This window comes from Tetrao urogallus, assembly GCF_951394365.1.
Source record: "Tetrao urogallus genome assembly, chromosome: 2".
Classification (NCBI taxonomy): Eukaryota; Metazoa; Chordata; class Aves; order Galliformes; family Phasianidae; genus Tetrao; species Tetrao urogallus.
This window is the reverse complement of record NC_136814.1, coordinates 40,504,982-40,517,783: the sequence shown is the minus strand read 5'-3', so window position 1 is coordinate 40,517,783 and position 12,802 is coordinate 40,504,982. Positions and strand designations below refer to the sequence as shown.

The 12,802-nt window shown below is 35.0% G+C and overlaps 1 protein-coding gene across 1 annotated transcript in view; it reads right to left on the bottom strand.

Moving 5' to 3' along the window:
* WDR27 (WD repeat domain 27) overlaps positions 1–12,802 on the bottom strand; it is a gene marked incomplete at both ends in the record, with an annotated part of 88,868 nt that overhangs the window by 57,085 nt on the left and 18,981 nt on the right. The window contains 5 exons of the mRNA XM_079532972.1: positions 22–119; positions 4,893–5,014; positions 5,261–5,358; positions 9,317–9,450; positions 10,006–10,127. Coding sequence (XP_079389098.1) covers positions 22–119; positions 4,893–5,014; positions 5,261–5,358; positions 9,317–9,450; positions 10,006–10,127 — 574 coding nt within the window. The remainder of the gene's footprint in view (positions 1–21; positions 120–4,892; positions 5,015–5,260; positions 5,359–9,316; positions 9,451–10,005; positions 10,128–12,802) is intronic.

Genomic DNA, 12,802 nt, shown 5'->3' with positions numbered 1-12,802 from the left:
AGATATCTAATTCAGCCTTACTTGAGAGTTCTTAAGTCCCAGAGTTTGATTCCATCTCCTACAGCTGTGGTCATGAAAAGGTTGTAAGCTTCAGGCTTCTGAGTGCTGAATGCTGATCCCTGTAAATATTAAAATTAATTTGAAGTAACAGTTGTAGTGCTAAAGATTAGATCGTTCAAGAATGAATGTTAAGTATTTTATTAGATTACGGGATAGAAAGCTTTTATGCTGAAACACAAAGGAGTACAGAGAAACACTGGCATGTGGAGAAACCCCTACAACTCCAACAGAAAAGTGTAGCTTTGTCTTAACTTCTTTCCAGGACAGCCATGAGCCCTTTGATCCAGCGGCGACTCATACCAAAAACGAGTCACGGGACTCTAAGTGACATTAATAATTGACAATAAGCATGGGGTTAATTATGGAAGTAGGGGAAAACCACTGTGATTGAACAAGACTTTATGGGCTTGCGTGTCCTGGAATAGCGAGAGTCTGGGAACCAGCAACTGGAGTGAGAGCACAGATCAGATGGCCTGTTGGTCTAGGTGCCAGCAACTGGAGAGATCAGAATGAGTGAAATCACATGACAGCAGCTGAAGTTGGACCATGGCAATAGGGGCCAAGGGTCTAAAGTACAAGCAACTGGGACAACTGAGGGTGCATAAGCAAGCATTTTATCACTTGCAAACTTCAAGGACTAGCCAGCAAGCAGGTGAAGTAGCTTGGTAGCCAGGTGTGTGTGCATTTCAGGGTATGAAGAGGCCAGTAGAGCTGACTTCCAGAAGGTTAAAGCCATCTGACACAGAGATTTTCAAAAAAAAAAAAAAAAAAAAAAAAAAAGCATTCCAGGCAATGAATGCTTCTTTATCAATAGCACTTCAAATACTTTTCATGCCATCAAAGACTAAATATTCTACATCTTTTTCTAGACATGACCAAAATATTGATCAATTACCAAAACCTGAATTGGCCCTTGGCCACTCATTAGCAAGTAATAAATAATAAATTTCAACAGTTAATTAGAGGACTGTAACAATCATAAAATAACTAACCAATTTTCTTTTCACAGTAAACTAAACTGATATCCAATGCAAGCAGGAATTATTTTAACAACTTCTAGTTTGAAGTTACTTTTTTCAGACTGCAAATATTATTACAGTTCAGGTGAGGGACAAGAAGAGTAAAAAGAAAACTTCAAGGAATTAACTACCTTGACAAACTACACAATACAGATAACCAGCGTAGTCAACTGTTCAACCCAACGGGAGTTGGACTCGATCTCCAGAGGTCCCTTCCAACCCCTACAATTCTGTGATACTGTGAACTAAAAGCCAAGTTTAGCCCTGGCTTAAGTGGGCACTCTGTTTCAGTAGTAATTGTGCTCACTCATAACTGATTTGGGATTCATACCTTTAAATAATTAAATCCAGGATATCTTTAGACCTCTGTTGTTTTTTTAAATCCACATTGGCAAACCTTGACCTTTTTACTGGCTAAAACCTTCTTTCTCCAGGGAACTAAATATAAACAGTTGGAACTCCTCCTTTCCTTTCCCTACCATTCACATTCTTGATTTGCTGAATACATCACGGAAAGCTCAAAGCCATTTCCCGCAATCAGTGCTCAACTGCCAGGAATCTTCTACTTCTTACAGAAACTGGTATATGGGTGGAAAGTTCTCCAGTCAACAGAATTGGCCAAACTGCAAGACAAAGTTGGGCACTCAGACTACAGGAGCTTTCATTTCCTAAGCTAAGGATTACCACAGCCGGCTCTAACAAATGAGCAGAAATGCACTTGCCACTGATTTCCCTACAAAGTTAGGGTCTACACATTTTCACATAAATTCTGTGTATCATGCCTAAAAAATAAAAAACAAAAGCTAACAGCTTGTAAAATAGAAAGACACTGCATGTAATCTGGGAGTATCTTTACAGAAACACAGATTCAACAGCTTGTTACAGCACAAACAAGTAACGTGACAAGTTTAGTTAATTTTTTACTTCCACTCATTATCTTCTAAACATATTTATAGAGAGAGTCATAAAATTCTAAAAGGAAACAGGATTCATGTGCATCTGTTAAAATGGTTTTCCAAGAAAAAATTAGCACAGCATCACCCTTTAAGAGATCATTTATAACCATTGCTGCCATTTTACATATGAATATACATATTTGCAATATTTCCTGCTAAACTGTTCTGGAAGAAGACTCAGGATACTATTTACAGCAGACATAGCCTGATGACTAAGAACATATTCCAAGTGATAAAGTAAGCTTAATCAAGTACCCTGAAGGCTGAAACACATCTCATGTATTGACATTCTCACAAGTAATCTCCAGAACTGACAAAAATAACTGCTTAAAGTAATAACACCACAAGCTATATGTACTTGTGTACCACTGCTGTCCAAAACCATCAAGAACTGAATGCCATGCTGGATTTATATATTACTAGAATGTCCTATACATGGAACAGATAAGCAAATCATAATCAAACCATACCTTCAGGAGGTTTTTATAAAACACTAGTGAATAGATTTCTTCAATTATTTGTATTAAAAGAAAATCTGGTATCTCCATTTTCCCCTCTTCAGATTGCACACAACAGCAACCTTGGAACATGGATACTGATATATTCTTGTATGAAGCTAAACCAAAAAAAATACTTCAAGAATACACCTAATACATTGCAACCATTAGTGAGCATTCAGTTCAAAAGGTTAGAGTTGGTCTAGCCCGAACAAAAGTCTCCATAAATATTAGAGCCTTAAAACTACTTCACTCCACAGATCTGCTTCTCCTGCATCATCCCCCTCCAACAGGTAGGGTAGTCATAGACTTAGATTCCAGTATGTTTTACACTTAAAAAGGATATAGCTTACATACAGCATTTTGCATTATTTTGAAAATCTATAAGATACTTCAACATGTTATCTTAAAGCAAATGCACCTATATATATATATATATACACACACACACACACACACACACACACACACACACACACACACTCTAACCATTTATATTAATGTAACAAGATAGCTGACAGTGTAATTTTCCAGTGGACTTAGCTAAAGTATTAATTTTATGTAACTGAAAAAATAACTGAGAACCTTGATCTATAGTTTCCCTCCAAAATAAGGAATTTTCTTTGCTATACCACATGCCTCTAGTTTTTCTCCCAAGTGAATACTTGTCCACAGCTTTAAAGTTTTTCTTGATTAAATAACCTGAAGCCACTCAGCTGACCCAGCAAAAAGAAAAGCCAAAACTTTATATGTGTTACAAATAGCACTGAAATAGTTAGCAGAATTTTAAGTGCTTTACCAGATCACATCTCACAGGAAAACCCACAAAGTGTTATACAAAAGTAGTAATAAGGAACTGTTTTAAACCCACAGAAATAAGGGCTTTCCAAATGGAAAAGAATCAACAAAACCTAACACAGTAGGCATTCTAACATGCACAGGAACATAAAATTCCCAAATGTTCATATCAATCTTCAAGTTTTTTTTTTGTTTTTTTTTTTTTTAAGAGGAATTTTGAAGTTATCCACTCCACTGCAATACTAAGCAAAAATCCCCAAAATAATATTCCAAAATCCCCAAATAAACCAGATGACTTCGTATTCAACCTTGTAGAACACTTGCATAAGACATAAGACAACAAACCTAGAGTCACATAATACAGAATTAGTAAGGCAAACCCATCATTCATTTATATATAGACTAGGTTGTACGTTTTGTAATTTAGTTTTAAGTAATAAAAGAGTAAACAAAATACATTTATCAGCTTAAGGTTATTTTGCAGCTACTTTACAGAAGAAAGTTCAAAATGGAAGAAAAAGCAAGGTTGACAGTTTCCTAAGAACAATGAACTCCTATTCAGATAATACAGTGATCAAAATACTTATTTGTCTTACTTCCAAACTGTTTTTTCCCCTCTATATAATCTTTTGGGTCAAGAAACACACAAGGCTTTTTTTCCCCTCACCTCTCTCACAGCCAAGGATCTTATAATTACCTTCATTTCTAAGAAGCCCTTTTGCTGATTTATGCACAGTACAATTTAAACTCTGCATGAGAACAACTTTAGGCAATGACAGTCTGCTCTGAAAATGGCAATTTGCTGTATTATTCTCTTTGGATTATTTTGGCTGTGTTTTGTTTGTTTCGTATTATTGTTGTTTTTTTATTTAAATACAAAATGATTATTTAACATATAAATTATTAACTTCTCTTCTGCATATTAGGGGAAGACTATTAGGAGCCTATATAGCCCCCCAAGCATAATACTCTCAGAACAATGTATGCAACAATTTTGGTTCCAGGTAAAATAACACAGAGGTCATGCTAGAATAAGTTATAAGAATCATTAGAATTTTTACAGCTCTATTTCCCCATACAGGAACTAAATGTTAAACTTGTTTCCTCTTAGTCATGAAATATTTTGAGGGATCAAAATTCAGTGTGAAAGTCAAATGCATCTACGTAAATACTGCAACAAATCAGTTAGAAAAAGCACTCAAGTCAATGTCAAAGATGTGACAAATGTTAGCATCTATAAAAATAACTAGAAGTCTACAAACATTTCAAACGTTTACAGTTAACAAATACTGCAATACTGATGTTAGTAGCCTGCCCAAGTACTGCTAAGTTTAAGACACACTGCTCTGCTCGCAGGCTTGTTCAGTGATTATTACCACTCCCTGCTTTCCACTAGAGAATGAGTGAGATCTTGTCTGTGGATATGCCTTTATCACATAAAATTACGTTCCTGTCCATCCCCAACTCTACTGATGATGGTTAATTACGTATTTAATCTGCTTTTTTTTTTTTTTTTTTGCTGATGCACATCTGCTATTACAGATATTCAGTAATATGTATACCTTGTTTTGACAGATCTGATGGACTGCTCTAGTATGAACTTCTGGTATCACTGCTGTGCTGTAGCCTGCATTGAGATCAAAAACTTCCAATGCTCGGTTGCTGCCAGCTGTAAGTACAATATCTGTAAAATTCTCTGTGTTAAAGTTAAACTGATCTAAAGGAACAAAAACAGAAATGTTTTGTTGTATTTAGTGTCTTACAAAACAACAAAAAAAAAAGTAGTTCTAATGCTTAAATTCAGTACCCAAAAAATTGATATCAACACTGATAGAAAAGTTAGGAAAAAAAATAAAAATTAGTTTAAAGTTCTTCCCATATCATTAGATTCAACATTCCAAGAAGAAAATAAGAATTTGCTGAAGGATACAAGAGTAGAAATCATTCACTGCTGAAAGGCTGGTAATCTCCACTGCTGAAGCCATGGGAAATTTCTGTACCAATTTGCAAATACTTTTCTGTTTGTATCTACAAAACATATAAAATAAATGCTGGCGTTAATGAAAGATTAAGAATTCCAGTCTGGACAGTTTCCATAAATAAATTTGATGGCTTGCCATTATAGCAAAGACAGTTCCTTTGTAGGATTTCCAATTGGCTGCCAAAGCCAATTCATAGAATCACCAAGGTTGGAAAAGACCTCCAAGATCATCTAGCTCAATCACTGGATAACCATCAAAGTTTGCCCACTAAACCATGTCCCTTAGTACTGCATCTAAATGTTTCTTGAACACCTTCAGGGACAGTGACTCAACCACCTCCCTCAGCCGCCTGTGTTCAACATCTGATCACTCTTTTAAAGATTAATTTTTTTTCTGAGTCTCCCCAGCACAACTTGAGATGATTCCCTCTAGTCCTGTTGCTAAGTTGTGAAGCTGTTTTCAGATATTAGAATACACTAAGACAAGTCCTAGAAAACACAGCACAAATGAAAGCTAACAGGAAGCACGTACAGGCAAAACTCCACTCACATGAAATCTCGAGTGACTATTGTAACATAAACAGGTCTAAATTATACCACCATCCCAAGCCAACAAAAAGCTAATTAGAAAAACCAAAGAGGGCTGCCTAGTATCTTCTCACATTGTTTTTGTTTGTTTTCTCCAGGTTTCCAGTTCTATGCACAATACATTATCTCAGCTGACAATCCTAAAATTACAGTTTCTATATAATCCAAATTATAACCCTATCCTCCTTTAATACTTTAAATCACTGGAAACCGATAACAGTCTTAAGTGTCTTATTTGTAATGCCTTATGTCATCCATATTTTGGAGATACAGTCATTCTGGGGTGAAATACATTTACAGAATGGTTGTTTTCAGGAGAAGAGCATAGCTTGTTTATTTAAAGAACATTGGGAACATTTCACCATATTAGGCATTATATCACACAATGGCTTTGAAAAGCAATGCTTCTGTTACTTGAATGCAATTTTATTCGCTTTAAACTCCTTTCAAATGGCTCCTTCTGGTCTTTAGAACAGCACATGAAACTAAACATAAAACGAGATTAGATTTTGTTTTGCTTAAATTCATATAGAAAGTAAAGATACTTAAAAACTTTTTAAAAAAATTAAACAAAACATCTACAATTCACATCAGCAGGCACAACTGCTGACAACAGTGGAAATTCACTGGTTAGAAATTTTGAAGAACACAAATTTGTTTAGGTTGTGAAACATTTTGAGATTAATCAGATGTAGAAATCAAGAAATTTGTATTTTATTCCCAGAAATGCAATAAATATCCTCTGTGACATTTATGAAGAACACTTTATTTCTACTTTTCAATTACAGTTTTGAAACTCAACCAGCATTTAACCATCAAAATAAGTTGTTGTAACACTTAGCTAATTAATACTAACAAATAGTTTTTAAAATTCTGCAGAGAAATATCGATAAGATTTGTCACTGTATTGTTTCCCATCCAAAATGCAGTAACAATCCATTGGTTAGTCAGATAGTATAATCATGCTCTTCTAATTAAGGATATAAAGCATGCTCTGGGGGGTTAGATCCAGCTTCTCCTTGAATCAGCTCCATTCAAGCATTCTTCCAAACTTGACTCAGAAGGCAAAATTAAGAGTTGTGAGAAACAAAAGAAATGACACAATCTTTCATAAAAGAAGTGCTGGGAAATGAACTGGAGGGAAGCCACAAGAAAATGTCAAAGCAAATTTAAAAAAAAAAAAAATAGGTACTGGAGGTTAATCAACGCATGTAATCAAGCCTCAGACTGGTTTGTGGATTTGTTGTAATGTCTACAATTACATTCAGTCTACTGGCATTACACTAATATCCTGGAGAGCCTAATCGCATATTTTTGAGTTTGTGTTAATCCATCAAGGAAAGCATAGCAGTAACAAAAATGCTGGTATAAGCACAACTCCATACACATTAACAGCTTTAAATCAGGATATTACATACTTCTAACAAAGTAACTGCAGAAACACTGTACAGGATGAGAGGACAGTGTTTAAGTCCTTCCAAAATTGCTTAGGTGGGTTCTACAACTACAACACATTTCATAATACCTTTAGCATCTGAACTAGCTAGATCAAAGATAGTTCACATCCATCTGAGAGGCTATGGAATTTCTTACTGTTACTGGATACGTTCTTCTGGGAGGCATAAGCCCGGAAAACAGAAGTAAAAAACATTTTAAACTAAATCTTAAAAGCAAAAAATAACCAGAAGAGGGAAGGGTACAGAAGAACAGTGTATTATTTTGTCCTCTTTTTTGAAGTTCCTCCAATATTGTCTGTATAGATGTTACCAGCTAGGAATGGCACAGGCAATTTGCCTGTTTTCTGAATTTACTAGGTTACTCTGAATAGATTTGCAGCAAAACTGGGAGTGGGAATCATCTTTCCTGACTCCCACCTTCAATTTATTTCATTACTTGCCTCCCAAATTCCCTTCACCCTTACCCCCCATTAGTTTTATCTTTCTAATGTAACGTATATACAATGAAGTGAAAGCAGGAAATTGGATTTTTGAATTTTGAATTTGATTTTCCAGTCTATGTGCTGTGTCTATGTGCATTCCTATGACAATATATGACTAAGATCATATAACTAAGGGCCAGAGCACATCCTCGATTAAGGATTTTGACAAGAAATGGAAGTTAAAAGGTCACAAGTACTTCTGCATTAACAGTAAAACCAGACAGATCACTGAAATCCACAATTAAGTAAACATTTGGAGAAATTTACAAGCTAAAATTAGATCACAACCCATTAGTTACTTTTTCAAATATGAAGGAAAAATCTGCTTTCAAAATGTGTTTTAAAGTACTGATGTAATTTAGCCTCTCTCTCCTCTTTTTTTTTTTTTTTTAAGGACTATTTAAAATTCCAGTGAAGATCAACATCCTCTATCCAGGAAAATACTTCTATTCACATAAATATTTAAACATGAACTGTGGCTAAACATCCAAGGAAACTGGCCAGTCTTCCCCATCTATGAATGAGGCTCAATGCTACTTACTAACACACTATTCACAGTATCAACTAATAGACTTCAGTGCTGTAATTTTAATTCACTTTCCTATTCTTCAAAAAAAAAAAAAAAAAAATACATAGTCATAGCAATGAGAAACCAACCTTGAAGAGATTCTTTTTTTTTTTTTAATACTACTGTGTTTAAAAACACAGTGTGCATATATAAGCACATATACATTTGGATGTAATAAAATATCTTAGACAAATACATTGCTGAAAACCAGCAAGAGTAAGTGAAGAACAGAAAACTTGGTAAAAAAGATACAAGGACAATTTAGCTGCAATAGTGAACAAACATCCAAAAAAGGTATAGACAGATTAAATAGGAAGACTTGATTCTATACCAGAAAAGAGGAGCAAGTTAATAATCAGTAGAGCAATTAGTAAAAAGTGCATGAAGGATGCTACCAGTTATGTGGAAAAAAAGATGCATAAGGAAATTAATTAGACATACATAATAGATTGAAAGTAAATAAAAATGAAAGTAATCTGCTTCCATTTCACAGAAAATGAAGAAAACATCTGCAGCATATTGGAGCCTCTGAAAGAAAATGCAATTAAAAATATTCCCAAGAAGAGGAATTGCAGAAGCTACTCAATCATAACTTAAGATACCGATGTAAACAAGTAGAAAGTATAGAAAGTCCCAGATTATTAAAAGTAATGGTAATTCTAACCAATTCTAAATACATGCACCCAATAATGCATGCAGTATAAGAATTATTGATAATCCTTTCCTCCTATTTACTCCCCCATTGCACAAAAGTTTCTTTGTTCCGTCAATTAGCATGTTCAACTCTTTCATCTAAATATCATTCCTAAGACAGCCCTCCATCCCACCTTACTCCCAAGAAAATCTCAGCTCAATTAGTAAAAGGAGTTTCATGTATTTTCACTGTTCTTCTGATGAGGATTTCACTCACCGTCTTAGGTCATCCTTTGCTGCATCTAGATGGAAACTTAATAGATGAAATTCAGCTCCACAGCACAGCAATATAAATGTATCCATAAAATAAAATTGTGCAAAGCCTACAGCCCGCTGGAACATCTCTTTTCCCTGAAATGCAAGACATGTCATTAAGAATGGATTCTAAGACACTAAACATCTTTTGTCTGAGATAACTAGAGCTAAAGCATAATTTTCCTGTTAAACTAACCATAAGCCAGAAGGTTAACCTATTACATAGTTGCCCTTCCTATTTCTGAAGTTTTCATTCTGCTTAAATTAATTGGCACTAATGTTAAGAGTATCTGTAGTCAACTGAATTCAATACCATTGAGTCTAAACTTCCATGTGAATTGTGGAGTAACTATAGGAAGACAAGCAGAGCTGAGCCAATGCAAATAGAAAATATATAGCAGATGTTAAAATAAAAAACTTCCTGACACATCCACTAGAGTTGGCTACTGGACCTTTTTCTAGATTGCCATGACAAAAGCCTAATTTGAAGGCAGTGAAGATCACCTAGATCATAGTATCAGCTTGAATGACTACCAGTCTAGCTCTAGAAATCAGTCCATATGTTCCTCCTACAGAACCATTAAAATAAAATTAGATCAAAGCGCAAAGTAGCATCTTCTGTGATCTAAACTAACAGGAGTTTCTAATTACCAGAATTAGGGCAGGTTCATTCTTGCAGACTGACCAGACCCTTACAGTTCTATCATCTGATGCAGAAACAATCCACTTCTTGTCATGACTCCAGCCAACAGAGTTAACTGCACCATCATGACCTAATAAAAATAATAAAGGAAATATCATAAACCCCGTTTATACTAACACATTTCTCCAGAGTTAATCATACTGTTTTAATACAGTTATATGTAACATTAAAATACACTTAAATATAGGCTTCGAACAGTTGGATTTAAACTGGTAACAGTAAACCACTCATTGATTTCTTTTTCCCCCACCAAAATCCATGGGAAAATGTCCTCATTTATAACTGAAGCACACGAAATTAAATATGGTCATAGAAATATCAATCTATTCTACCTGAAATTGCATATGTGTTTGTATGATATTGATTCCATTAGTGTAAGAGGGGCTTGAAAGGAAACGTTATAAAAAATATAAAAAATTTATCTTTAGAAGAAATGAATACTTCAAAAGATAAAAGCTAGCTAAGCTTTCTTAAGCACATCCAGGGATGGTGACCCAACTACCTCTCTGGGAGCCTATTCCAGTGCTTTTAACTTCTTTCTGTAAATAAGTTTTCCTGATATCCAACCTAAACCGAGACTGAACAGCCTCAATTCCTTCAGTTCCTCACAGGGCATATTCTCCAAGCCCTTCACAAGCCTTGTTGCCCTTCTTTGGACCTGCTCCAGCACCTCCATGTCCTTTCTGTACTGAGGTGCCCAAAACAGAACACAGTAAAAAGGCTGTTTTCTTTACTCTGCCAACAACATGGTTACCAAATATTTCAAAACGCAGCCAAGATTATTAAGGCCCAGAGTTCTGTGATCTGCAACAATGCCCAAACGACAAACGAGATCATCATACAAAACAACACTTTGCACTTATCTTCTAGTCAGTATTTGTCTCATGGGGAGGCCTAAAAGATATCATCTAGCCCACACTGATCCTGATAATAATCATATATTATTTTCCTCTGACTGATAAGCTGCCCTGATTGCTTCATCCCAGATAGATTTTTCTATGCACAGCCTTAACAACAGAAGTGTGGAAAACCAGCAAATCCAAAGGCAGAAGCCTGTGCCTTTTAAAGCCTGTACCTTTTAGAGCCTGACTTGCTTTTTTGTTTGTTTTTTTGGTCATGGGCATGCAACAAATCCAACCGCTGTAGAAAGGCTCAGATGGGAGAAAAATCCTGAATCTTAGAAAGATTACTTGGGATATGAAAGGCCACCAGGAGTTGAATCAGGCTTCAAATGGAAGTAATTTTGAATGCTTAACTTCCAATGCTTAAAAGCTGATTTTTCAAAGCTGCAAAGTACTAAAGACTAATAATGTAATTGGTGAGCTCTAACTTCAAAGTTCAGTCTCATAAAACACAAAACAGCAGTTACAAAAGAATCACTAAGCTAACTCATCCACAAACAAAGATAGCCATAATTTCCTAAATTCAGTCAAGCAGTATTTTCAAGAAACATCTCTGAAATTCAATTTGAAAAAGGAAAAAAAAAAAAAAAACAAAAAAAAACAAAAAAGACCCACAGTATTAATCAAAAGAAAAGTGTCCAAGCATAAGTCAAATTGATTTTTTTCACAGGACTCTGAAAATCACTTCTCAAAAGTTGCAGTATTTTATTTCACTCATTAAGTTTTTTATTACTGATCTGTTTCTATAAAAAGACAATGAAAATGCCACTGCAGCAGTTTCCATAGAGCTACTTCATTAGTTAAAAAGTAAATAATTAACAATCTGTTTACAGGGGATAACTTTAAGAATTATAATCTCCCCTCAATTGCAAAAAGCCTCTAGAAGAATCACACTTCCCCACCTTGACATCAAAATGAGATAAACAAGATTAGAAAACCATGAAGAATGAACTTCAAAAGTCAGAAACATCATCAGAAGCTAAAGTTCTTAATTGTGTCTAAATTTATACCGATGCTGATCAGAAAATAAGAAAGTATGTTAAAATTAACAAATTTCAGTCCATATTACATTCCTAATTTGTCCAGATGAAGTCTAATTTGCTTCATACAAAATTAAAACATTTAAAGTGCTCATGCTGCCCTCTAGTGCACATTTTCTTCTCAGTCAACTGAAGTCCTATTTCAAATATTTTAAATCCAAATTAGAGGAAAACTAACAGATTTAAGCCAACTGTAATACAATGGAAAACATAGCAGCAATAGTGGGGCAGCAAAGTTCCAGGCAACAGCAAACAAGAACATGCTAAAATGCAGCAACCACAGACATAGAATCAAACAACAACGTGTTTACATGCAGAAGGCCTCAGGTAGGTAGGGAACCCCAGCAAGAGATGCCTTTACCTCCACTGCCTATACTTAATTGAGGTTTGGGAAGGGGTGGATCCTGTCTCCACCCCTTTTGGCCACTGAGGTACATTGCATGCACCTGAGCTCCTCTGGATTGGCCCTGCCTTCCCACAAGCTGCTCGACCACTGCTTCAAGCTGTGACTGAGCATTTCTGCTACAGCCAGCAATTAATATCTTCTCTGGTAATGTACATCTGCAAAAGGGTTTATAAAGAAGGTATTTTAATTAACAAATAATAAAAAACAAGCAGAAAGCAACAAAAAACAAAACAAACAAACAAACAAAAAAAACTGTATAGGTACTGGGTAAGTACTTACTTTATTCCCAAAGCAAAACTTTATGCGATGGCTTTGATTTTGTAAAATCACTTAGAAGCTTTTTATTACCATTATGAGAATAAAATTTAAAAAAAAAATAAAATAAAATAAAAAAAAG